The sequence below is a fragment of the Sander vitreus genome, chromosome 9 (assembly GCF_031162955.1).
Source record: "Sander vitreus isolate 19-12246 chromosome 9, sanVit1, whole genome shotgun sequence".
NCBI lineage: Eukaryota > Metazoa > Chordata > Actinopteri > Perciformes > Percidae > Sander > Sander vitreus.
In genome coordinates this window covers 1,785,303-1,813,151 of record NC_135863.1, presented here as the reverse complement: position 1 = coordinate 1,813,151, position 27,849 = coordinate 1,785,303, and the positions used below count along the sequence as shown (strand labels likewise).

General features: G+C 39.3%; 1 protein-coding gene across 2 annotated transcripts; it reads right to left on the bottom strand.

The window, feature by feature from the left end:
* Window positions 1-336: 336 nt before the first annotated feature.
* On the bottom strand, window positions 337-25,745 carry rhpn1 (rhophilin, Rho GTPase binding protein 1). Of its 2 annotated transcripts, none has more exons than XM_078258312.1 (15): window positions 25,656-25,745; window positions 22,688-22,803; window positions 16,061-16,189; window positions 15,191-15,266; window positions 14,544-14,621; window positions 14,238-14,362; window positions 12,816-12,982; window positions 12,163-12,350; window positions 11,926-12,082; window positions 10,789-10,914; window positions 6,824-7,018; window positions 6,659-6,735; window positions 5,441-5,587; window positions 3,943-4,095; window positions 337-3,141 (listed from the first exon to the last, which is right to left on the bottom strand). In XM_078258312.1, the coding sequence occupies exons 1-15, from the start codon at window positions 25,737-25,739 to the stop codon at window positions 2,929-2,931; spliced, it is 2,031 nt and encodes a 676-aa protein (XP_078114438.1). In that variant the 5' UTR covers window positions 25,740-25,745; the 3' UTR covers window positions 337-2,928. The 2 variants fall into 2 exon arrangements, with proteins under 2 accessions (XP_078114438.1, XP_078114439.1); XM_078258313.1 differs by having other exon boundaries at window positions 337-3,138.
* Window positions 25,746-27,849: the final 2,104 nt, after the last annotated feature.

Here is a 27,849-nt window from a genome sequence, read left to right as displayed (position 1 = left end):
ATTACAGTTAATGTGTCGGGCCGGGCTCGGACGCAGCGTGCACGGGGTCGGGTAGGGTCGGGCTTGATTTTTTTGGGCCCGATCTAAGCTCTACACCACTTTAAAAAAGGCAGCATGAATGGAGCCATGATACTACAATTCACCATGGTAACAACCACAAACAAACTGGCTGGCAGAAATACTCCTGCGGACATACAGCGAGTTTGAAGATATATTTAGTTAAAAAAAGCAACACAGCGGCTGCTGCAAAAGAGCGAGAATTGGTGTGGGAGAAAATTGCTGCTCGAGTTACTGCGTAAGCTCTAATATAGTGTATTAATTTCATATTTAATCACAGGTGAAAACTGGAATGGTATTACACCTATTTCATTTAGGCGCAATCCTGCGGGCGAAAAAGTAAACCGCTACTAATCCCATTCTGAGGCTGCAGCACCATCATTAACAGAATTATGATTTACAATCATTTATTTCTTTTTAATGGCTCTTCATCACCACTTGTCACCAGTGTAGTAGAGAAAACTGCCGTTTGCAAAAAAAACAATGTGACACAAAGAATGTGCTGGGATGTAGAGCATGTCCACGATGGGTGACGTTAGTGATCTGAGGACAGATAAGGTTAGACTGCAGAACTGATAGACTGGGAAGAAAAACAATACCGCTCAAATAGGAGGTTATCTGGAAATGAAAACGCGTCACATCCTGAAGAAGGCTGTCTGTGCCGCTACGCGTGGGTTGCTTCTCCCTATGTCTTTTAAACTTTCTATTGTGAAATAGCCAGTAAAATAAAGGCTTTTAAAATAATTTTGAAGAAGAGTGCCTTGGACTTTCCTTTTTTTCTACACTTAATTGAATTCCCGACCCCAAAGAGCACCTTCAAACATGTTATGAACTTCCTGAGCACCCTGGACTTTTTTGTCTTTCCATAATGCAGCTTCTTCATCAACGGGATCATCAACAAAAGGAAATGCCATGTTTTGAGAAAAGAAAAGAAAAACGTTTTATAGTCTGCCTAACACGGTTAATAAACCAACCCGGTTTTATTTATTCATGCTGATGACAAACTGCGCTAAAATGCGCCTGATACAGACTGGATGAATGAATGGGGAAATGAAAGAGCGCTGTGTCAGAGGGAGGAGACTGAGAGAAGAAAAGCTGCTCCCGACCAGGTTAGGTTCACAGGCTCAGTTACCATAGTAACTGACTCAGTTAGTTTAAGGTACCTCTCTTTCTGAAACAGAAAACCCAGAGTTTCCCTCATCTCAGGGTTAACAAACTCAGAGTTTTCACTAAACCTGCTTTCTGAAACGGACCCCAGGTCAGAACTACATTATAAACAAGAGATTTGTCCTTTTCGATATTCACAGTGCATTTAAAAATACCCAAACTACAAAACTTTGGATCAAAACCTCTGAAGTGCTTTTAATCATCTGAAAATGACAAAACTAAACACAAACGTATTATCTTACGTTAAGTACAACGTAGAGTATCCGTGAATGAACGGAGTTTAAAAAGGGGACTGCTACGGTTTTCTGTAACCTCAGAGAACACTTGAGGATGATATAAGACACAATAAATATGGTCATTCATGTTACAATACATATGTTTTGTGTCAGAAAATACTTTATAATTATACACTAAAGATTTTGCCAGCTGCGAAGGGAGCGAATGTGATCCAATCTCTGCTTTTCTAAAGCATCGACACCAGGAACTACGACGCTGGTATATCCAGTGACGCAGGGGTGGAGGTCTTCAAAGAATAGATGTTAACAGGCGTTATGTGTTGACCTTAGTCAACAAAGTCAGACTCATTTTTTGATAAAACCCAATTCCAGTTTAGAGTAATCTCCAAAAACACTATTAAGATTGCCAGTCTGAATCTGGGTTAAAAAAAAACAAAACAAAAAAACAGGAAAAGATCTTTGTATTCCCGTCAGACCTCAACATTCACAAGCTGGGAGCATCGTCAAGACTAAAATGCTAGGCTAGTTAGCCGTTGGTTAATTGACCCATTCACTAGTCACTAGTTGTTTGGAATAACTTTTTTTTTTTTTTTTTAAATGTTAGTCTCAGTTGTTGGCTCAGTCTAACAGGAAGCAGAGCAAACCAGGAGTAACAGGATGGCCGTCTGTAAAACTTTACAAACCGAGTGCTGTCTCAAAATGATTTTTTAACCATCCTGCATAGGGTTGGGCTTCGTTTGGATTTTAACAATTCTGATTCCAATTCCGATTCTTCCTTTCAACTCCGGTTCTCATCGATTCTCGATTCCGATTCTTTGAGGGGTGGAGTTGAAACGGGTCACGTGCCTATTTTCACAAATAAGAGGAAAGTAAAATAAAGCCAGACTAGAGCGCCGCTTACTGTGCTCCGTGGCTGCAACACAACAAGCGCCTGGCCGCTACGGAAACAAAAACTTGCCCCATGTTAAATTGGGAGGCGAAGATCGGATCTGAAACCAAATCCTCTAAACGATTCCAATAAAGAATTAAGAATAAAGATTCTACTGGAATCGTAATTTTTGAAACGATTCCAAGTAGGACTTGGTTCTCGATGCCCAACCCTAACCCTGCATCTAAACCTTTCCTTGAGTTCTGTCTCGCACCTTTAGACTCCTGTGAAGTACACATCACTCTGGAAAATGACCATGGCAAAAATAGTTAGCTCGTCACGCTTTGTAAAAATTAGCAAAAAGCTCCATATTAGAAGGTTTTCGACCTGGTATGTGTGCTTCCACATATTTGATTGGACTGTGCTGTAGCCAGGAACAATTTACTGGACTAACCTTGTGCTTTTGTGTCAGAGCTCTCTGCGGCAGCATCCCCTGCTGATGCTTCCTGGTGCAGCACTACCGTCAGTCTGAATGCGGTCCTGATCGTACCTCGTGCGCCGCTGCTGTCATTCCCTGAGTGGTTCCTCTGCCTTCCTGTCTCAGTACATGGCCTCCGTGTCTTGGATGCTACCAAACGACAGACTGAAAGTGCTTCCTAGTCTCTTAGTGACCCCACCTCCCTCCCTCTTCTTCTTCCTGTTCCAGTTCAACAAGGAGGCAGAGCTCTGGCCCTTAGCTCCACCCAGCAGACGCTGGCGAGCGTTTTCCTTATCGCTGCCTAGAGACAGCATGACGGCCCTCCTCTCCACCTGCTGACACACACAGGTAATGGCTTGGTCACTGCACAGGTGAGTACACACACAATCGGCACGTTTGAGATGAGCTGCGCCTCGCCTGTAAAGTGGATGAGAGCAGGCGGCGGCAGCAGTGGGTGGTGACAAAAAGCCGCGGTCAAGTCTAACAGTTTCCAGCCGTTTCCAGCAGCCTTCAGTCTGAACAGGAAGTCACAGAAACACTCACATCTTGTTAGGTCCGATTCCGATTTCATACAATGTTATCAGACCCATATATCAGCTTGTACACAGTCTCCAGTTGTTTTTATTAAGTCAGAGTAGCTGTTAAAATGCTCTACACGCGATCTGTTGCTGACAGACTGTAGATGATCCGTAATCTGAACGGATTTAGTCTCTCTGACTTCTAAACGTCACTATCAGCCACACAACATGTGGTGTGTACAGAATAAGCCTCTAAATCAGACAAATAGCAATTCAAAAACCGCCAATTCAAAAACAATACAAAGTTTATATGAAACGTCATCATGTTGAGTCACTTGTTAACCAATCAGCTGAGAGCCTGGCATTTCCCATCATGCCCTGGGTCTTGCAGTCAGTGGAAAGCAAATGCAGCGCCTGGCTCACAAAACTGTGGCCGCCCTGATCTCGTGAGGTTATCGTTGACCATGACGTCAGAACAAGTCGGGATCAACTCAGAAACAAATCTAACCGGCACGCGTTGGGCGACGATCGACGGGGATCGATTCTGCGCAGGCCTGGCTCATCTCCAACAAGCCTAATCAAACAGCAGCCACTGACATCTCAAACACACGTACTTACCTGTGTATCATGGGAGTGTAATGTGACCACACTGAGCTCCGCTCCTTTGTCGCTGCAGCTCTTTAGCATGTGGACCACCTCGCCATGTTTGGCCCATTTACAGTCCTGTCCGTCCACCGCTACTATGTAGTCTCCTTCTCTTAAGCCGGCCTCCTGCGCGACACACAAACATTTGGAATAAAAGTAGGGATGTCCCAATCAGCTTTTCTTGGTGCCCAATCTCGATCCGATTTTTTAAATATTGAATATCTGCCGATACCGAGTCCCGATCCGATACTTGTACCACCTCGCGAAACGATCGTATTGCAGATATTGCAAGTGGATGTTGGACCGCTTTCACTTTCTACTTTAAAATACTTCCACACTGCTGACATTTTGCCATGTTAATGAGCAACGCCAAGTTACTTGCGAGTTTACGTTCTGCCATAAATTGTGCTCCGCTGACATAAATGGTCGGAGTAAGGTGATCGGGGTGACTGCCAATCCCCGATCAGTTAACAAAAAAGTCCCATATTAGCTCTGATCCGATACTTGGAATCGGGACATCCCAAAAAATAAAAAATACAAAATAGTGAGGTATTTCTTCATTTTCTACAGGGTTGAAAAGTGAGTAATGCACTTTCAGTTGCAAATACTGCAACTAATCGTCATCCCCCACACACGCAGGGCAACTACTATGTGTCTGAAACTCAAGCTAGACTGTTCCAACATCATCCTGTAGGGTGCACTGTTAAAAAGCCCACTTGTCTCCTTTATGAAATTAATAATTGTACCTTTACTGTAATACACATAAATAACTGAGATTGTTGTGATGCTAGTTACAAGGTAGATACAGCGTCATTGTTTTTCAGATTTTACAGAAAGAAAATATTATTAGAAATACCCAGGAGCAGATTTCATTTCATTTCGTTTAAACAGATTTTCAGCTGGATTTTATGTCTGCACAAAACAAAAGATTATTGAGTTTGCTGCTGGCCAGAGACACCGTTCACTGCAGTTTATGGAAAACACAGTACAGCTCAGAAATGTTCCCAGAAATAGAAGAAGAAAATGGAGAGAAAACTTAAATAAGCTGCGAGTTATGGACCAATTCATAAAACAGCATCGAAGCATTGCTTTTCTTTCTTAAAAATCCGATGTACAGTATATTAGTGAAGTAGTTGAGAATCCAACTGTTGTAATTGCTTCTAACCATTTCAAAAAGAAAATTATACCTCTGCATTTGATTCATTTGACGACGTTCCAGTCCCAGGGACCTTACTCAGGACACGTTTCTCAAGTTGAGGTGTCTTGAAGAAGGTCCCTGGGACTGAAACGTCTTTTCTTTTTGGAATGGATCTTCGAGGGATTTAATTCCCTGCACCACAAAGGAGACCAAGCGAGTTGTCTGTGTGTGTTGCTGTACTGCTTCTAACCATCTCATAGTTATCCAGGATGTGGAAGACGAGCGGTTCTGCTGTAACTGATGCACGTGAAAGGTCAGTGGAGTCTGTCTTACCGCTGCACAGCCTCCAGGCACCACTCCAGCCACCAGGACGGGGGAGTCTCCTCTGAGCGTGAGACCCAGTCCACCCTCTCTCCTCTGCAGGCAGATCACACGTACCGGACCACAGCGAGCCCGTGCACAAAACACTGACAAAGGCCCCTGCAGCACAGGGAAGACTCATCTTCAACTCAGGTACCAGTAGGTGGTGCTGCCGTTTTTTAATGGCTATCTTAATATCAGTTCTAATTAGTGCTGTCAGTTAAACGCGTTAATAACGGAGTTTACGCAAACCCATTTTAACGGCGTCAATTTTTGTATCGCGAGATTAACATTCTTTTTGGCCTAGCAAACTCTGTAGTTTTTTTTACACATGCTACAACACCACACTGGATCTAGCTAGACTGGAAACAAAACAACAGGCACGCCGCACACACTTGTTTGGGCTTGCGAGCCGGCCAAAGAGTAGTAGGCCAACGTCAAGTTTAGAGTGGATGGTGAGTGCGAGACGCCAAAATGGATGTTAATAAGATTCTGAATGGAAAGTTTACTTTTAAAAAGTTGTCGAGGGGGACAGTAGTTTCACGCATACACAGCCTGTACGACACGGAGAAAGCAGCCCAACTGGAACTGCTGCAAACGCTGTCTCATTAACCGGTGATCACTGGACGTCAGTGAGTAATCAACATTATTTAGAAGTTACTGCACACTATATTAACTATGTATATCAGCATACGGTTTTAGGACTGTGTTGTTTGTATCGTTTTTTTGACTGTTTTTGTCGTTTGGGACATTGTCCACCCCCTTTTCTGTCCAGAATTGTTACATCCCTTATTAGAAAAACGTAAAGGTTACAAATGTCCTGCTGTGGCATCTGGTTTTTCTCATCTCAGATAGGTTAGGTACTTGTAGGAATTGTGCAATAATGACAGATTCACACATTTTTCTTTTGTTTACAGTAAATAAATAATGAACAATTACAAATCTTAAAGTCAAGTTCATAAAGTAACTTTCTTTGCACTCATTTGATTCCCAATTAAGATACACTGGTAAGAATGGCTTTCCATTGTTAATATGTACTTAAAAACAGTTCTGAAATGCAAAATAATAGAATTTTCTTCATGTGATAAAACATGCGATTAATCGTGATTAACTATAGAAATTTGGCGATTAATCGCGATTAAAAAAATTAATCGTTTGACAGCCCTAGTTCTAATGATGAATATGTCTTACCAGTCTTCGGAAGACATCAGTAACTTGGACTGTAGAGAAGTTGATTGGAGTGATTTCTGGTTTCTGATGGGTTTGAGCTGTCAACAGAAGAAACCACAATCACGTACTCTTATTTAACCATAGAGTCATATTATTGATATTATTGACTTAAACACAGATACTTACACTGTATCTCTGGAGCCTCTGCAGTTTCATCAAAGTCGTCCTCTCTGTCCAGCTCCGAGTACTTGTCCAAAGAGCGTTTGTGTGTGAGAGACAGCACGTCCTGCAGGATGTCCATCTTCCTCAGGATCTTACACAGACTGTGGACACGCATGGCCTCCTCATGTCTCATTACTGCACGCCGCAGGTGAGCTTTACCTGCATAAGTGTAAGCAGACATATTTTTTTTAAAAATGTGTTAAAAGGAGGACCTATTATATAGCATTTTTAGGTTCATACTTGTATTTTGTGTTTGTACTACAACATGTTTACATCCTTTAAAGTTTAAAATTTTTTCCTCATACTGCCCATGGCTGCTGCACCTGTATTCACCCTCTGTATGAGACGCTCTGTAGGAGCGCCTGTCTCTTTAACACTAGAACGGCCATGACGGTCATTTTGACCGTTTTGAAATTTATATGTGTAATAACTTTGCTGAAAATACAATCCCTGCTGCTGCCTGACTTTTCCTAAAAGAGTCTGTATTTTAATTTAAAATAGTTTTTATATACATTACACAAAAGGCAAAGAAAATACAATCACTTTTACCTATTTCGGCCGCACACGGTCATATTGACCGCTCGGATTTTCGCTGTACTGTTTTTAATTTTTCGCGCGGTTGAAGATGCATCTTGGTTGCTTAGTAACTACCATAGTCTCTGTCAGAGAAACGTAACTAGCGGTCTCAAGTAACAAGTGTGGGCATCACCGATGGGCCGAAGGCAAAGCCAGAGTCGGTAACGTAGGCTACTACAATAAATACGGCGTGGATGGACTCTGTTCTGAATCAGAAGGCAAGCGCCGGGCGCTCGCTCTGTGAAAGGCGCGGAACACGTAGATGGCCGGTGGCTGTTTACATGTTTATATAACTTTATTAGGGCTGTCAATCGATTAAAAAATGTAATCTAATTAATTACATACTCTGTGATTAATTAATCGAAATTAATCGCATACATAATTAATATAAATAAACATAAATAATAGCTAAATGTTCAAATAAGATACTTTTAATTGTTATTTGGCTGTTATGAGTTAAGTTGAATGAATTTCCACACCATATTTTTTGGGATATGAATGTATGAAATAATTACGGTTTACTATGCCATGATATGAATTATTGAAACACGTATTACTACTCAAATGTATAATTAAACTCGTTAAAATGTACATTTCAGTGTTATTACGTTTTTCTAAAGATATCCTAACACAACACATAATACAATATCGCAATTAGGTATGTATCATGAGAGATTATAGAGTTTGGAATCTGGCGGTCAAAATGACCGCTCACGGCAGTTCTAGTAGTTATGGAATTCCGGCACTTCTAGTGTTAAGCCCCCCTCCCAAAAAAGCCCAGTCTGCTCTGATTGGTCAGCGCGTTTCCGCATCTCCGCTGATGCTGTCTCTGTACAGTTGGTGTCCAGTTGCAACGGAGTATATAGCAGGACTTTGTACTGTGAAAAAACACCAATAAAGGCTTCCAAACCAAATACACAAACGGATATGTTTCAGCAGGAATGTGACCGGAAATTGGGGAGAAATTAACAACATTGGCAGCCAAGATTAAAGCTTGCCCCTGACTTAGCACGTAGCTACATGTGACAATGTAAACACAGCAGTAGCTTAAAAAAAACCCGCAAAATACGTTTACCTCGTTATTTGAAGCTTGGGCACGTTTAACATAAAAATCTGACATTGTAACATTATAGATATGCCTTAAATATGTAATTCCGAAAATACGGAAAAGCATAATAGGTCACCTTAAATTCAACTTTAACCCAGAGGGGCATACTTGGCAAATGACTTCCCTTATGTTTGCACAAAGTTGACCTTCACAGAAATATAATTGCTACTTGAAGCAGATACCTGGTGCTTGTTTTCTTTAGGACAGAAGGCCTCCACTACATCTGTCTGTCTCCCTCTCACACACTTGATACTGCTTTATATCTAAACTAAATACAGATGAAGCCATATATTAACTAGTAAAGACGACAAGGCAGCAAAATATCCTTTCATTTTATAATTTAATTTGGCTATAATGTATGTAAAATTGCCACCGTAGGAACATGGTTATATAGCCTAACCTTTGAAATGAGTGACATTTTATCTGTGCATGGGTAAAATAAACAAATGTAGGCCTTATTAAAGGCTAAATTACAATAACTAAATAATAAAACAAAATAATAGCGAGACTAGAGAACAGTTACAACAGTAGGCTATCACTACTGTATAATATATATATATATATATATATATATATATATATATATAAGGGCTGTCAAAATAACGCGTTCATTTCGATTAATTAATCTGAGAAAAAATAACGCGTTAAAAAATTAACGCAGATTAATCCATTCCATATTGCCGTTTGCATACAGACGACAATCTGGTGCCACTGATATGTCTGCGCTTCTCTCTGCTGCTCTGAAACAGACGTTACAGGAAACACAAACACCGCTGCACGTGACGCTAGTTAACACAATACTCAACAGCAGCTAACGTTAGCCTACCGCTAGCTAGTAGCTGGATTATAACACTGTTAAAATGCTGACAGCTAACGTTAAAGGTGTAAAGTGCGACTGTGTTTTACTGTAGAGGATTCAACACCGGGATGTAACAATCTGCAGCTGCCGTCGGAGAAACAACACAGCCGGTGCGTTCAATGAAGCTGGTAAACTACAGCCTCGTGGTGCATTTGAAGTTATTGTAAATGTCCATTTCCCATCTGGTTGTTGTTTTTGTCATTCAACAGCAATTTACTAGTGAAATAAGTTATTTTTATTGTTATACATTATTATTAAATCATTAAATTTTGACCATATGGCCTTAGCAATAAACAAGCCGTTGTTTAATGTCACCAACTGTTGTTTAGTACCCTTTTTTTACTTTCTTAAAAAGTATCGGTTCAGGCACCGTTAATTATGTATGCGATTAATTTCGATTAATTAATCACAGAGTATGTAATTAATTAGATTAAATTTTTTGACAGCCCATATATATATATATATATATAATGTGTGTGTATATATATATATATATATATATATATATATATATATATATATATATATATATATATACATATATATATATATATACACACATATATATATATATACATATACATATATATACAAATATATATACACATATATATATACATATACATATACACAAATAGCATATAATATTATATAATATGAGTCACTGATAGAGTCTGTCATTGCTTTCAACATCACATCTTGGTACAGCTTCCTACCAAACAAATGCAAGAGAAAGCTGGCTAGGATAGCCAGGCAAGCCGTTGAGATCATAGGCATTCCACAAAAACAGCCATCTGATCTTTATATACAAGCAGTGGAAAGAAAATCCAATGTCATCATCCAGGATGCCTCCCACCCCCTCCACCAAAGCTTTGAGCTATTACCATCAGGAAGAAGGATCAGAGTGCCTCTGGCTACAAAGTCATTCATTCCCAATGCAATACATATACAAAACTCATGCTACTGACACATCACACACACTCTGCCTTCAATGAAAAGAAAATGTTCTAACATGGCAACATATTAGACAATAAAACTTTTTGAATCTTGAATAGAAATCATTGACTTGGAATGAACTTGATTTGCTACATGTCTCTGGGGGATAGCTTCAATGTAGTAAAGCATTTAATGTACAATAAATGGTAGCTTAACTCACTACACTCTGTGAAGGAAGCGCCACCTTATGGTGAAACCCTGCAAGTGAATGAATGGGTGTGGTTACAGTGGAATGTAGACACGCCCTGTCAGGATGCAGGAGGAGGGGGGGTGACTGGAAGTGAGCTGGAGATTGGGAGGCAACCGGCTGACAGCCTTCTGGCTTGGAGGGGAAAATATAGATGGTTTCATCAGTATACTACTAAATATAAACATATCCCTTGAACTCACCAAGCTTTCTTCTTTGTTCAGGGTCTCGTAACACCTGGCTGAGTGGTGGCCCTGCAGGAACGTTGACATAGAACTGGAGGAAAGCCTTCTCTGCTTCCTCATCACCCTCGTCCTCCTCAGCAGACACTACAGAACAAGACATTCCAAGTTAACTTGTGAAATACAGTTGTTTTGGGTAAGGATAATCAAAGGGTGAGCATTGAATTAAGTGGCTGAATCCAAAGAAAAAAAAATGATCCAAAGAAAAAAAATGATCGTATTCACATTGCCTAGGCAGCTAATAGTTTGATTGCCATCCAGCCTTAAGAAACATTAGTCTTTGCAAAATATCACCAACTGAACTGGGCAAAGTCTGCACCACAAAAGCGATCTATTTATGTACAATGTGTATCCGTCCCTCATTATTTATAATTCAAATCTTTTGATTATCTTGCTTTTAGTTTTAAGGATGGCTCTTTGTACAAGCCCTCAGCTTGTCACCTCTTCTGCACAGTGTTTTTAAGCTGTACATGTACAGTAAGTGTAAGTTTTCGTATACAGTATGTACAGTATGACATGTACTTATCTCTTATGTGCAAAAAAAGGCCATTAATATTAAAAAGGGTTGGGCATTGTTTGGATTTTAACAATTCTGTTTCCAATTCCGATTCTTCCTTTCGACTCCGGTTGTGATCGATTCTCGATTCCGATTCTTTAAAGGGTGGAGTTGAAACGGGTCACATGCCTATTTTCACAAATAAGAGGAAATTTATAATTTGAGTCAATGGTGGGTTGCAGTTACAGGGCTTTTTCAACGTAAAATAAAGCCAGACTAGAGCGCCGCTTACTGTGCTCCAAGGCCGCAACACAACAAACACCTGGCTGCTACGGAATCCAAACCTATGTTAAAATATATAATATTTAAAATATTAAAATGGGAAGCAATGACCAGATTTGAAACCAAATCCTCCAAACGATTCCAATAAAGAAACGATTCTACTGGAATCGTAATTCTTTTAACGATTCCAAGTAGGAATCGGTTCTCGATGCCCAATCCTAATATTAAAACAACTGAATGTGTTTGCAGAGGTTACAATTGTGTAAAACACCCACTAAAAATATGAAATGAAATATCCTGTGTGGTTTGGTTGGACTTACACGTGTGATCACAGAGTGCAACAGCAGCGTAGTAGTGCGAGAGAGCGCGGAAGTGTTCAGATTTGACCTGAACCATGGAGGCCCAAGAAAACGGCACGTAGTCCTTCATCAGAGGCTGCGTCATGGTCTGCTGCACTAACATGTAGACGTCTGACACCTACAGGACACACGTCCAGAGTGAGAATCACAAGATAGGAACAGTGACAACAGAACACAACCAGAGACGTGTTATCTCACCCGTGCAGCCTCTTGTGCCAGGCGGAGTTGGGAAGTGAAGTGCGTGTCCTGTGTGGTGAGTGTGACACGCTCAAACACACACTCCTGCACCTGGGCAATCATTAGCCGTACCAGCATGCAGAGCGACGGACCACTCATGTCCAGACTGGGAGCATTGGAGAAATTCTCTTTAAGGTAATTAAATGCACCTGAAAAAAGGTTGCGCAAGGAAAGGACATAAACATACAAATATCCAAAAACATAATTATTTTGTTTGTTAATTAATCAATTACTCAATGTATGTATTAAGCAAAAACGCTGAACACTGGCCGGTCTCAGCTTCTTATAGTTGAGGATTTGCTGCTTTTCTCCTCTGTGTTATATCATTAGGAATTAAAAAGCTTTAGGTTTTAGAGTTTTAGTCAGACAAAACAAGCTTTGAAGATGTCACCCTGGGCTCTTATAATGGACACATCTCATTTTGTTTTGCCATTGAATAGAATAAAGCATGTATTAATTCAAGAAAATATTACATAGATTAAATGATGAGGAAAACCATTAGTTGTTGCCCTAGGTGAATTAAAAAATATATATACAGTATATATTTTAGCAGGTAAGGTGAACAGACTTTTGTGCAAAACAATGCTTCAGGTAAGTATGTACTGGTGCAATACCTGCAGCTTTCTGAAAGGCATCTACAGCTCGGTCTATGCCAGCTGTTACAGAGCGGTCCTGCCGTGCTCCGATCTGTGTGTACAGGGCACCGATGTTGAACAACACACTTCCTTTTTCAAAGGCCAACGTACGCTGACACGACGGGACGCCTGTCAGAGAGTCGTACCTGAGTGACAGAGAAGGAGGAATAAAATTATGCACTCATGCATTCTGTTTGTGTGTCATTAATCATATACTATATATAAAAGTATATGTTCATAGATAGGTATCATAGTATAGTATGTCATAAAAAAAGTCCAAAGAAAGTCATAGTATAGTATGTTGAAAAAAGTAATGAAAAAGTCAGTATAGTATGTTGAAAAAAGTCACAAAAAAGTGATAAAAAAGTGATAGATAGTATGTCCAAAAAAAGTGATAAAAAGTCATAGTTTAGTATGTTGAAAAAAATCATAGTATAGTAAGTCATAAAAGGTCATAAAAAAGTCACAGTACAGTTATGTCATCAAAAAGTCATAGTGTGAAATAAAAAAGTCATAAAAAAAGTCATAGTATAGTATGTCATAAAAAGTCATAGTGTGACATAAAAAAGTCATAAAAAGTCGTAAAACGTCATAGTATAGTATTTCATAAAAAGTCATAGTATTGTACGTCAGTAAAGTATGTCAGGGAACAAAATCATAAAAAGTCATAGTACAGTAAGTCATAAGAAGTAAAAAAAAAAGTCACAGTATAGTATGTTGAAAAAAAGTGATAAAAGTAATAGTATAGTATGTCAAAAAAGTGATAAAAAAGTCATAGTATAGTATGTCAAAAAAAGTCATAGTATTTCCAAAAAAGTCATAAAAAGCCATAGTGTATTAAAAAAAGTTATAGTATGTCAAAAAAGGTTATGAAAAAGTAATATAAAAGTCATAGTATATCAAAAAAGTGATAAAAAGTCATAGTATGTCGAAAAAAGTTATGAAAAAGTAATATAAGTCATAGTATAGTATGTCAAAAAAGTGGTAAAAAGTAATAGTACAGTATGTCGAAAAAAGTGATAAAAAGTCATAGTATATAGTCTGTTGAAAAAAGTGATGAAAAAAGTCATAGTATAGTATGTCATAAAAGTCATAGTATAGTATGTCATAAAAGTCATAGTATAGTATGTCATAAAAAGTCGTAAAAAGTCATAGTATAGTATGTCATGAAAACGTCATGGTATGTCATAAAATGTCATAGTATAGTATGTCAGGGGGGAAAAAAAAATCATAAAAAGTCAGTACAGTAAGTCAAAAAGGTTATAGTATAGTGTGTCGAAAAAAAATAATTAAAAGTAATCGTACAGTATGTCATAAAAAAAGTCATAAAAAGTCATAATATAGTATCTCTGGATTTAATAACCTTCAGGCTTTCACAAAAAAAGCGCTCATGTCCCTTACCAGTGGAATTGCACACCCAGGTTCCTGTGTTGAGGGAAGAAGCGCTGGTCCAGGTAGTACAGCTGGTTGTAGTACTCCATCAGGAGCTCAAGGCCGGCCTGGTTACGACTGGGTGTACGCATGGCCTAACCCAAACAACAGCACACATACAGTAAATATCTAATGTCAAAGACACATAACTTCAAGGAGACCGCAAGTTTCAGACCTTTCAAGATATTTTAAAGTAAATCCTACATTTTTTCTACAACCCCCTATAATGAACAACAGATTAGTTTTGTATGAAGTTGTATGAGTGCATTTATTAACCTGTCTGAGCTCCATAAGCTCTTTAATCTCCTTGTCGTACAGAGAGCTGTCTTCTCCGTAGTGCTCACAGATGAAGTCCTGTAAGGGAAGACATTATTACACAGTCACATAATCACAAATCAGTTCCTTAATATTTGAACAAATGGCAGAGGACTTGACTGAGCTTTTGGTTCCCCTCAGTAGCCTTTCAACAAATATGTAAGACAAAAAGGTTACTAGAAATAATTGGGAGTGTCTTTATTAAAGAGTTTTCACTTTAGTTTAAACTCCAGCAAATGTTTAAGTCAAAACATTAAGCTTTGGAACATATTTACATAAGTAATGTTTATATGCCAATGTGTGATGAAATGCAACTTCTTCTCACAGTTTTCCACATAAGAAAGACATTTTGAAAGGGGGTTATTCAGAATATGTCACAATAAATAAAGCAGACCACTCGATGTACAGTATATTGATTTCCGTTTAAAAGTAGCATCAAAGCTGAAATACTGCTTGTAAAATTAAAACAACAATGTTCCTCCTCAACCTTGTTGTAATATTTTAAATAAAACATTCACTGTTTCACTAACAAATGTTTTTCTCTCATGGAAACGGAAATTTGATAAAAAACAAAATCAAGGGAGTGAAATATGAGAGGTTATCTTCACCTGGATAGAAACTGTGAAGTCCACCTCTTTGGTTTCTTTTAATCCGAGTGGGATCATGGGAACGTTGATAGCCTCACTGTAAAAAGAAATACTTACAGCATGTATGTGTGGTGTGTGTAATCTTTCACAGGTTACAATATGTAAACAGCAACATGTAAACACACAGTGCAGGTTATAGCTACAGTCAAGTCAGCACGCCATCTGCTAGTCTTCAAACCCAGCAGGCTCACTGATCGGTACTTCATCCGGCTAATAAGCAAAGCTAAAGCCAAGTATTAACCCGTATTGGCCCTGACACCCCCCCCAGTCACCCCCTCCCATTCACCACGAACCGAAACACGCACACACGCCACAGGGCCATTAATGACACTCTAATCAGGGGATTAATCCTTCCCATAACCCTGGGCTGCAGAGGGAAAAACCTCCTGGCTGTGAAGGACTGCGTGCACACACACACACACACACACACACAAACAAAACACACACACACACAAACACACACACACACAAAATGATGGTCCATTTAAAAACCATGGCCCTATTATTATTATTATTATTATTATATGTCCCATGAATTCCAGGTCATTCTCATTAGTCTAATGAGAATTATAATTGGAGAAAACAAGCATCCATTACATGTTTGTACTCACACTGTGCACTGTGTGTATCTACTCTATGTGTACTTCTATATTTGTGGGGACCAATTTATGATGTAGACCTAGAGTTTAAGGACATTTTTGTAAAGTGAGGACATTTTTTCTGGCTCTCATTTCTTAAAGAGCAGTTTTTGCGGGTTACAATTTAGTTTAGGTTATGAATTATGTCAATCCTCACAAGTATAGAAGTGTGTGTGTGTGTGTGTGTGTGTACCTGTCTGTCTGGTAGACCTCCATGTTGCTGTTGAGCTCCTCCAGCTCCTCTTTGAGCAGCTGCAGGTTGGAGTTGACGAAGCTGAGCTCCAGAGCCACCGTCTCCTTCACCTTGTTGTTGGTTGTTGCTCTGCAGAAATTAAAACACACACACACACACACACACACACACATTACAGCCTATAACATTGCATTTCCAATGTGACCAGAGAAAAGGAGAGTTATTGTGACTGTACTTTGTTGCCATTGAGCAGAAGAAAGTTAAGTCACCAACATCACAGACACTCTAGCTAACCTTCATTCGTTCCATAATTAAATTTCCTTATATTAGGCCAGACATTTTTCAAACTGAGCTTTGAGAGATTTGCTGCTTTCTTCTCTATCATTAGAAATGTAATATCGTTGGGGTTTGGACTGTTGGTCAGACAAAACAAAACATTTGAGGATGTCAACTTTTGCTCTGGGAACTTGTGATGGGCATTTTTTACTACTTTCAAACATTTTTTTAGACAAATTGATTAATCAATTAATTGAAAAAGAGAATTCACAGACCCCTGGATTATAAAATAACCAGTAGTTGCAGCCCTAGAGCTTAACAAATTATACAGTATATGATGCATATTTTTCTAGAATTCGTGACATTATCATGTATGTATCAATAAACATTTCAGTTTGGGTGCTTCTTAAAGTATACTTTAATTGAATGAATAACATTGCAATTCCTGCACAAAACTGGCCAGCTCTTTCACTTTAAAAACAGATATATTGTACTGTATAGTATTGTATTTATTCAGTAGTGTATTGTGAATTTTATTAATTTTCTATATACATTACTTGACTTGCATTACTTGCCTTTTTCTTTTACTATGTGTATTGTTATGCACAAAAATACCAAAGCAAACTCCTTGTATGTACCTACAGTACTTGTCAATAAACCTGACTGTTATGCATCTCCTTTCTTCTTCGTCTGTTTGCCACCTGTTGCTCATTTTACAGATCCCTGCCATTTGAGAATGAAAAACACTGAGGTCTGAAATTTACAAAATACAAAACAAATCTGACATTTTTAGAGAACGGCTTAACTTACTCATGCAAAGACACATTAGCCATTACTCCGTAGTTGCTTTGTCACACTTAGCTTAGCGTCAGAATTAACAGAATTTACCTTGAAAAACTGCCGTGCAGGCGTAAATCTGCATTCATGAACGTAACATTCTGCCCGTAAACACACTGAGCAATGGAGTTTAATTTATGCAACTATCTCATCTCTCCACCCTCTCCTCTATCACCCTCTGTTCATTCACTTCAAGACTCTCCACTCCTTTTTAACAGAAGGGGAAGGGGGTGGGGTGTCTTAGTGCTGAGTAAAACCAGCTCACACTGCTGGGGGGTCTGAGGTCAACAACACACAATGTTCCTGGAAGTCTGAGGCATCACTGGGTTTCCATGGTAGCTAATAATATACACTTGTCCAGGAAACCCTCCTAATTATGCAATCATTAAATTCCACTTGCACAATTATATGACAAGACGGAGTTGTGTGTGTCTAAAGCACAAAGAGGACCAGATTACAATACCATTAGTGATTAACAGGCTTGCAAAACAGCACTGAATTAAGAAGATAACTGATATTTTGCACATGAATGCATCATTCTGGCAGACTTTGAGAATAAATATACAGTTACACAGAGGGGAAGAAATAATGAACGCAGCTAAAGAGACACAAGGTTTTTAGTCGGGCAGCTTAAATACAATCTACATATTGGAAACACTGATAGACAGTGTTCCAGGTAAAAGATATATGAAAGGTCTCTGTGCTGAACGAGTCATTAGATGAATCATCAGAAGGTGTGGTTATGTTTTGGGCAAACAGGTTGCAAGAGCTGAAGATGAAAATGTACACTTATCCATCATCTCACAAAGTCTTTGCTTTTCACCAAAATGCCAGACCTGTCAAGCTTACTGTCAACTCTTTTTTTTCTCAACTGACATGAAGAACGTGAGTAGACAATATAATCTGGGGAGAAACTATTCCTTCATTGATGGCAGAACACACACATAGTAAACTCAGTTCCCTCTAATTAAAGTAAGACCCTTTTTGAGTGTAAATTTAAGTCGAACCTGTTCTTTTTTTTAATGTATTCAGTGTGTAGTGGCAAACTGACCACAAAAAATGCCACTGGAGGGAATTTGAAACCATTTCTCACACACACACACACACACACACACACACACACACACACACACACACACACACACACACACACACACACACACACACACACACACACACACACACACACACACACACACACACACACACACACACACACACACCCCTCTAAATTGGCTGCTACACAGTGCATATATCATTGATGTTAAATCAGTGATAACATCAATCACACCCGTTTATTCTCAGGTGCTGTTACCCCACTGCTTACACTAAACTATTTCTTGGTTTAAATTCACACCTTGCGAACAGTATTTTCTCTATTGTTCCATTTATTTAGGGGGTTTGACTCTGCTGATCAACGACAACACAGACGCTCACATCAGTTTACAAAAAACACTTGCAGCCAAGGCAAGACTTGAAAAAGAACAAAATGGAGGGGTGGTGCATTTTTGGACATGACTAGTTTCTTGTAGGAAAAAGACAGAACTTTTTTTCTAAAACAGGTCCTTCTAAAACTGAACCAAAACGTGTTAATATTATCAAATAGATTTTTTTAATTGAATTGATTTTAAAAAAGGCTACACATGTATGTACAGTAAATATAATTGGACATGATAAATTGTACAGACCTCACAGCAACTTATGATCCTTACTGTATATTTTTGGCAATGTGCCTTTTTAGATTAGCACTCTTTCCTAATTTGTACTGCAACTGGTGCACAACAATTTCCCTCGGGATTAATAAAATGCTCTTATTTTAGGAGGCAGATGTTCCTAAAACAGCTATCGTTTCCTTTCTTAATGACAATCACTGACCTGTGGAGAATCTGAGAGTTGTGATTCTTTAACACGTGACCAAACTCGGCTCAAACACACATTTCACCTTTGAGCTTCTGTGAATAATGTTAATCTGTCCAGTTAGACCACTTTGCCTTCACCTCTCTCTTCATCAGCACGCACACGCACACACACACACACCTATAGCTAGGATCAAGCCAAGGGCAATCTGATTAGTCAGCTTTAAATGGGCTGCCAAATATCCCCTTCACACACACCCACTTGCACGCACACCACACTGCAGCTTTTAAGGGGAGAAAAGAACTCTCTTACTCTGAGTGTATGAACTGACTGAAAGACATGAAGTATCAGAGGAGCTGTTTTTTCAGTATATTTATAACCAAACTGACTGAGAGAACAAAACACCTAAACAAGTAACTGTCCCTCAGCTCAAACAAACAACATGACGTCTACATCAGCCAATCACGTGATGATTTACAACCCCTCTTTCATCTGTAATTAGCACCCCCCCACCCCATCCTCACAATCACATCCCACCCACCGGCACTCATACCACGACCCAGTTCCACATCAGTGTCAGAGTGAGGGAAGTGAAAGTGAGACGTTTTGTGTGTGTGGACTATTCCAGTTGACCGGAAAGGGGGAGGACAGAAAAAAGAAAAGGTCTGACAGTGCCAGACAAATAAGTGGGGGATGAGCTTGCCGGGGCTCCGTTGGGAATCTCTGCATGAGAACAGGACAAAAAGCCGGCTGATTACAGGCCGGCAGGCTGTGTGTGCTGGGGGGGGGGCTTTTTGTCTCCGTGACCCATCGTGCCAATAGAAAGGGCAGGAGCGCTTGTTTTATTTCCACTAAACTGAGTCATCACCTTTTAGAATAACAGCCTGAATCCAGTCAAAAATGGAGTTGGGGAGAAAGAGTGACTACCTGTTAAAGAAATACTCCAATCTGCCCGTTAGTGCTGATACAATTAGTTGATTAATCAATCAACAGAAAATGAATTCATTTATTAACTAAATTACATTTTTAAGTCATTTATCAATAAAAAAAAAAGACATTCATGTTATGATGATGTGAGGATGTACTACTTTTCTCTGTTTTACATACAGCAGGGTTGCAACTAACGATTATTTTCATTTGATTATATTCTCGATTAAAGCAACACAAAAGCACATTTCCCACTTCGGTCGTCCTATAGGTTGGAAGCGGAATTGTCCATTACAGCTGTTTGCCAGATCGGGTAGCGGATCTGTAGTTCGAATGAGACATAATGAGACATTACGACAGCAGTAATGGACAATTCTGCTTCCAACCTGTAGGGGGACCTACTTTAATTGCTTGATCGTGAAATGTCAGAAATTGGTAAGAAAACAACACAGCCAGAGACAATGTCTTCACATTACTCGTCTAACCAACACTACATTCAGCTTACTTTAACATTAGACAAAGAAAAGTGGTAAATCATCACATTTAAACAGCTAAAACAAAGTCATCTTTGGGTGTTTTGCTTTGAAAAATGACAATAAATGGATTATCAAAAAAGTTGATTTTCTGTCGATTGACTAATCAATGAATCAACGACTCATTTCAGCTCTAATTATATATACTTCAGTGTTTTCCCTAGCTTAATGGAAGACTTAGGTGCGCGTATTTGGCGGGGGGCTTTAGGCGTCCTTCCTCAAGAAAAATGTTAAGTTTTTCAATTTAAAAAAGATGAAGCAATTCCCCCGTACATTTTGTGTGTCTTTGAGGGTTTTTGCGTCTCTTTGTAGTCATGTTGTGTCTCTTTTTGGCCTTTTTTTCTTTTCTTTGGGGTTGTTTTAGCTCTCTGTGGTCATTTGGTGTCTCTTTGTAGTCGGTTTCTGTCCCTTTACACATCATTTTGGACCGTTATAATTCCCATATCCGTGTCTAAGATGTTGGAAAAGCTAGAGCGGCTAATAAATAAATAGCACGCAAAAAGCTTAAAGACAAAACTTACTAAAGAAGTCCAACTAAAGGTCATGAGATCTGAAAAAATGTCTTTTAGTGACATTCATTTGACTTCGGTGCTGCCCAAAACGGCTCGGCTGCTGCACCTAAACCTTATAATGGCAGGGAAAACCCTGTACTTGTTGACTAAATATCTTAAGATTTTGGACCACTTGTCAGGCAAAAGACCTAATTTGAAGACGTCACCTTGGTCTCCTGTATGTAGACTAAACACTAATGGAAATTATTATAAGTGGTAGCCCTGCTATCTATCATCCATAGATCCCTGAAAAAAAGATCTTTGTCAAACTTAATTGGTTGCAGCCAAACAAGTCTGGAGATAATAATGAGAGGTGCCCTTGGTTGTCTTTTAATTAAAGACACTGTTGTTTTGTGCGTTGATCTTATTAGATTCTGACACGGCACCACTAAGGCAGACGAAAGTTGCTCCTTGCTTTAATTAAGTGGCTCCTCCTCCTTCTACTCCCTCTACTCCCTCTACTCCCAAGTTGAATCTTTATGAGTAAAGGAGTGTTTGCAGAGTTTTGCACAGCGGACTAATTATGCTGTGAAGGTTCTTCAAAACTACCACAACAAAAGTGTAGACCGAATATATGTACATATGTTAAATGTATACTTTCAAGCTCTGTAGTGATCTACCTCCAAATGGAAAACAAAAGTGCAGAGCCTGAGAAACAGTCAGAGGGAGAAAGCAAAGGCCCCGAGACACGGAGAGAAGCTGGAGGGGGATAAGGATGACGCTAATGTTCTCAGAGAGAATACTTTGATGTTCTGCCACCGTTTCTTTTTTTTTCATTTCCCTCATTTCTCCACCGATAAAACTCTAGTGTGCTGTGTGAATGACAGCAAACAGCTTCAAAAAGCAAAGCCAGCACAGTTTAGCTGAAAAAGGAAACCGTGTAGAGCTGCGAAGATTAACCAATACGTTTTCAACTATTACATGACTTGACAACTATTTTGATTTTTTTTAAATCTTTAAAAAGAAACTTGAATTCCAGCTATTTTCTAGTTTCTTCACTCCTGACAGTTAACTGAATATCTTTGAGTTGTGGACAAAACAAGACATTTGAGGACGTCGTCTTGGTCTTTGGGAAACACTGATCTACACTTTTCATACGTTTTCGAACATTTAACAGACAAAACACCTAATAGATAACTGGAGAAAATAATCGACAGATTAATCTACAATGAAAATAATTGTTCATTTCAGCCCTAATTCATATTCTTTAAATTATCGTTTTGTAAGAGTACAAAAAAAACTCTTAGTAGGAAAATGTGAGAGGAGACACAAACATGGTTAAAGAAGTAGAGAAGACACACAAGCAGACAGACACAGTGAACACAAACCATAAACTGGGTGGTGCTGGTGTGTGTGTGTGTGTGTGTGTGTGTGTGTGTGTGTGTGTGTGTGTGTGTGTGTGTGTGTGTGTTGGAGGGGAGTGATCTCTGACCTTTTCCCATCACAGGACACCACCACAAACGTGACAGAGCCAACAAGCTAACAAAGAACCACCAATGCAGAGGAGACCTGCATTAGGTTTCATTGTCGTAAACTGGCTCAGTGATCCACATTATGTTCAACATGTCCAATGCAGGAAAAGTCCCTCAACAGATGAAACCGCGGCCAGGCAATGTTCAAGTTTTCCCGCCTAACTTTGACCTCACCTGAACAGGTTCTCTGCTCCGGCTCTCATGCGCAGCTCCTTGTTGATCTGCTGGTTGATGCGAGCTCGCCGGTGCTGCAGCTTACTGCGCTGAGTCTGGGCGAAAGGATCACATCCCTGCGGGGAAAATTAAGAAAAAGAGGAGCCAAATAAGTGATGAACTGATGAATTCATGAATGATTCATTACACCAGAAAGTTTGACTATTTCAAGCGTTGAAAAAGAAGAGTGTTTCTAGGTAAGAAATCAAAAAAGACAAATCTCTCACGGTGGACTACATTCAGCACAAATTCAAAATAAAAAAAATAAAAAACACAGCCTGGACAGAAAGCTAAACTAAAACTGGACTTTTTGCTCTGAAGTAAATCAGTAATTTTATTAGCCGACAATCTCTGAGCCAACTACTGAACAACAACGTCAGTTTTTTGACACTATTAACACTATGATGGAACTAAACCTGACACTTTATAAGTCACAGTAATAACAACCCAATTTGACACAATGTTCTAAAATTCTGAAATTTGAGTTGCTTATGTTTCAATGTGGGTTCTAATCTGTGCCGTGAAATGACCAACTTCTTCTCTTTCTCTGGGAACTACCAACGTTAAACTTCTCCTGCTCTCCCTCTGACAGATCAGATAGAGACTCAGCCAAAGGTGAGAGTCTGGCACAACCACCTCTGATTGGCCAACACTACGTTTCTGTTAACCCTTTCCTTGACTGGGTTACAGGTGGATAGCATCGATGACAGACACACAGGATATTAAACCTGTTTCCTGTTTGAACCTGTTTGAACCTGGAATTGTTTGTCCTCTGTCACTAACAGACAAGTTCGCAAACTCTAACTTGAAGCACAAAATTTTTTTTTAATTGAAGTGTTTTATTATTATGATTTTTAGGGGGGCTGAGATGAAATTTAGGGCTTGAGCCCCCCTAAAAAAGGGTCTAAAATCACAGTTGCTTAGAACCTTCTCCCCAGAAGGATAATATGTTTAAAAAGGATCTGGTGATGTGATTTATGGCCTCTTAAAACCTTTGCCAATAACACCAGAACAGCTGATTGTTAAATGTCTGCTGAGTAAATTAGCAATCCATCACACAATGCACCACTGTTTCACACTTAAAGTGTAAACAGATGTACAGTAACATGACAGATGGAGCAGCTGTACGTACTAAAATACTCCCTTTCCTCATCCTTGTGGCTCCTTGCATCCCCTTCTCTATCCCCGTCGCCGCCAACAGTATATATACGGACGCTCCTTACTCTCTTACACTCTTTCCCCCCTTTATCTCTCTTGTTCCCTCTCACCCAGTTAAAGTGTTTGTTTAGCATGCACACAACAAGTAATCCTCGGAGTGCCTGCGTGGATTAGGATTCTGGCCGAGCTCCCACCTCTGCTCAACCATCGGGAGGGCAGGAGGATGGAGGTTACTCAACATCGATGCAGATAAAGTCTAAAAAGCCTGTGTCAAAAAACTTTCCATTTCCAGGTGATTTTCATCAAGCACACATGTTTTTCAGCAACACCGATACAAACATGTACACTTGTATGTTGCTGCTACAATCACAGTCTTTTACACACTCAAGCAGCAGAAGGTGAGGTGCCTTGCTTAAGGGCACCATGTCTGTAATCATTCCTTATCTCCAGCCATGTTTTCCCATTCAAACCAGGGACTAGTGTTTACATAAGGAATGGACAACCCCAAAAGTTTTTTTGAAGTACTTTATCCATGGTGAAAAGGCATATGTGAAAAGATTGATTTCTAGATTTTATTAATGATATGAGATCACTCAAACAAAGGAGAATCTAATTATTTTAACCCGGCCCTATTGTATATTATATTATACATGATATGATATCAGTGTCAGTACAAATGCAAACCTGTGCAAAACAGGTTTCACTTTTCAAACACACCCAGAGGATCTTACGATAATTAAAAGGGTCAGCTCACAGGAATAACTAGATACATTTTTGTTCTCCCTAGCCAGAGATTATGGAAGCAAATAAGAGACATAGTCTAAGTCTTTGAACTTTACAGCCACTGAATACTAAACATTGAAATATTTTACTTTGAAAACCATGTATCTGAATTTATTTGTTTTAAAGATACTTTGAGTTTTATCCGGTAAAGTTTTGAGATCTCCTCCTCTGCGGTTTATGCTGCCTCCTCAATGCAAAAGAGGTGATTGAAATTATATTTATGATGCTCATTTCATGGTAAAATGGCATTAAACTTCCAGCTTTTTTTGCAACTAATGTGATCTACAGACTTCACTGTCAGCATTTTCTACTGATGAAACAGTCTGTATGACAACAGTTAACACTGAGGTTTGTAGATTATCCAGAGGAACCAGGCAATTGTTTCTTGAAAGACACTTTGCTGTGGTGTTTCTCAAATGTTACTTTTCATTCCTTTGAGCTCCACAGTCGAAATTAGACTCAACTCCACTGTATTGAGATGATGGCAGATGTTTCAGAGGCTGGTACCTCAAAACTCAGGCAAACACAGCTGATATTATCACCATAATGAGATAATAGAGGTAGATGAGACAATGTTTGTTTCAATAATGTGGGTGAAGTGGTTTTTAAGACTAATACAATACATTCTGAAGGTAACCAAATACCATCAGGGTAAAGCTCATATTTGAGGTTTAGGGGTCATGTCTTTCACGTGAAAGGCTGTTTTCTTGTTTATTTAATGTAACATAATTATCTGTCTATGATGATAACAAAAGAAGGAGGACCTACAGATTACAGTATAGTAACGGGAGTTATCTTGTACATAAAGTCCAGAGTCTGCAGTTACTTTACTCTTGATTTAATGGATCCACCTACTAGGCTACCTATGGGGGATATCCAGACCCTTATCAGACACTTTCCTCAGGTTTACACATGCACCGTGTGTGTGTGTGTGTGTGTGTGTGTGTGTGTGTGTGTGTGTGTGTGTGTGTGTGTGTGTGTGTCTCACCTTTCGGATGCTCCCACTGTGGCTGCCCTCTGCGGGTAACGTTGAGGGCATTTCGTCGTCCGAGGTACCGTCTGACAGGGACATCTCCAACTCTCTGTGAAGAGTAATGTCAATATTATTTTACTCAAAAGTGTAGCGAACTATTTAAACACACTTGCCGTACATCGCCCTACATTTTAAACACAACTATTTAAAGACAATTGAATACACAGGTTTAACGCCAATAATATTGAACTAAAAAACGGTTAGGTTTGAGCTAACGTTAACGAGTCGTGGTTTCACCACTTGCCTTGTCGCAGGTTCCTCCATCGTGAGGCAAAGACAAATGCGGCCGAAAAGCCCCTACATTTCTCCCAGCGTTGTATAACTCCAAGTAAACACAAAGGTTGAATGTTCAGTCAACCGTAGAGTGAAATAAACAACGTTTTACTCCTCAAAACAACCCAGCTTCAACTCATTACATTATCCTAGCACCTCCTCCGCTTGCTTTTTTTCTTACTTGCATGCAGCTGCAAGAGCTTATTCTCCTAGGCGGGCGCGAATGTCGAAGCTAGCCAATCACGATGCAGCCCCTGTAAGAACGACAGTAGATGAAGCAAATCAGAGTGGGGATAAGGACCGAACGGCCTGATCTGACCAATCACAAGTCACTCCAAGCGTCTCTCTCTACTCCGCGGGCCGTTGCTACGGCAACGTCAGGGCTGTGGCTTGTGTGTGGGCTCCAAAAAGATTGTAGAAGCTCCACCTCCTCCACATGAATTTAAATGATTATAACCTCATTTTTACTTCATTTTGGTGGTGATTTTTTTGTTCTGAATTACTTTTGAGTTCCCCCACAATACGTCTTTCGTTCTCCTAAATATAGGAAGAGTTAGTGTGTTGGTCCAGTCCACATTGCCAGTTTAGGTAAACGCTCTTCAGATGTTGTGACAAGAAGAGATGTTGTGACACTTTACATTTATTGCTCAGTACCCCCTTTAAAAAACAGTTTCCTCATTATCTCATTTAACGTTAGGCTGTATGAAGTAACCTGTTATGTTAATCATTTGTTTTTATTCCAACACTCTTTGCACAAGGCACCATTGCACTATTGTTTTGTTTACAAATGTCATTGTTGTTTTATATTTTTATATTTATAAAAAGCTAAATATTTATGTTTAGCTTTGTTGTCATCATTTTTAGCTGTATGTCTATTCCTGTAGGCTACATTGAGAGCAAAGGAAAAAACAGGGTCAAATTCCTTGTGTACACATACGCATACTTTATGGTCAATTAAACGGATTCTGATCTAAAAACTGTGGGTAGGTTCAATATGAAAAGCAGCTCCATTTATTTCCAAAATAAGGCTGCAGTGATCTGTTTCTTAAATTAATGATCTCAAATGGTGCATATATTTGCACAATAACATCCAGTCCAAGCCAGTATTGCTCGTATGCAAACTAGGCCCCGCTTCCTAAGGCCTAGTATCACTTTCTCAGTTGTCTACAGACACAACTGCCATTTAATTACTGACACACATTGTGATAAAAAAAAATGTTATCTGCCTATAAATCTCTCTGTACACAGCACACACTGTCAGATCATTTGCTAGATGATGGCTGCTTGAATTTGTTTTGTGCTTGGATGGAAAAGGACCTTCTGGCTTCTCTTTAAGGCCATCAATAAAAGCCTCCATAAATTGTGTGTCAGACTCCTGGACAGCCCAAAATCTCACATATCTTTTTCAGTTCAATCCTCAATGTCCAGCTGGATGATTATCATCATTCTTGCCCGTTTCCTTCGTCACAATAGCACCATTTTCTCAGCAAGTTTTACCAAACTTACACGGCATTCTTGTCTACTAATTCATCCTGATCTAATTTATTTTTACTTCCATCCGTTTGGACAAAACTAGATTGTTTCAGGGTGGTATGGACATAATGAAATGACCTGACCTCATTCAGTCTCTGTACATTGTTGCTGTCTGACGGAGGTTGCTGATCATTCTCATTGCTTCCCAATTTTGTCTGGCCACAAATGGCAGGTTCTCCTGTCCTTACACATTTTGCTTTTGAATACCAATTTGCTCTCTGCAGGTATTCTGTTGTTTGGCCACTTGAGGGCACTTTTACCCTTTCAATATCACATTGTATTTCTATGTTTAAACACTGGTATCATTTTAACCACACTTTGAACATATTTGGAATTTCACAAT

Coding starts and splice junctions, on each gene's coding strand:
- rhpn1 (XM_078258312.1), bottom strand. CDS start 25,739: ATGTCCCTGTCAGACGGTACCTCGGACGACGAAATGCCCTCAACGTTA. Junction 14,363..14,543: donor AGCTTATGGAGCTCAGACAG/GTTAATAAATGC, acceptor TGTTTGGGTTAG/GCCATGCGTACACCCAGTCG. Junction 4,096..5,440: donor TGCCTGGAGGCTGTGCAGCG/GTAAGACAGACT, acceptor TGTGTCGCGCAG/GAGGCCGGCTTAAGAGAAGG.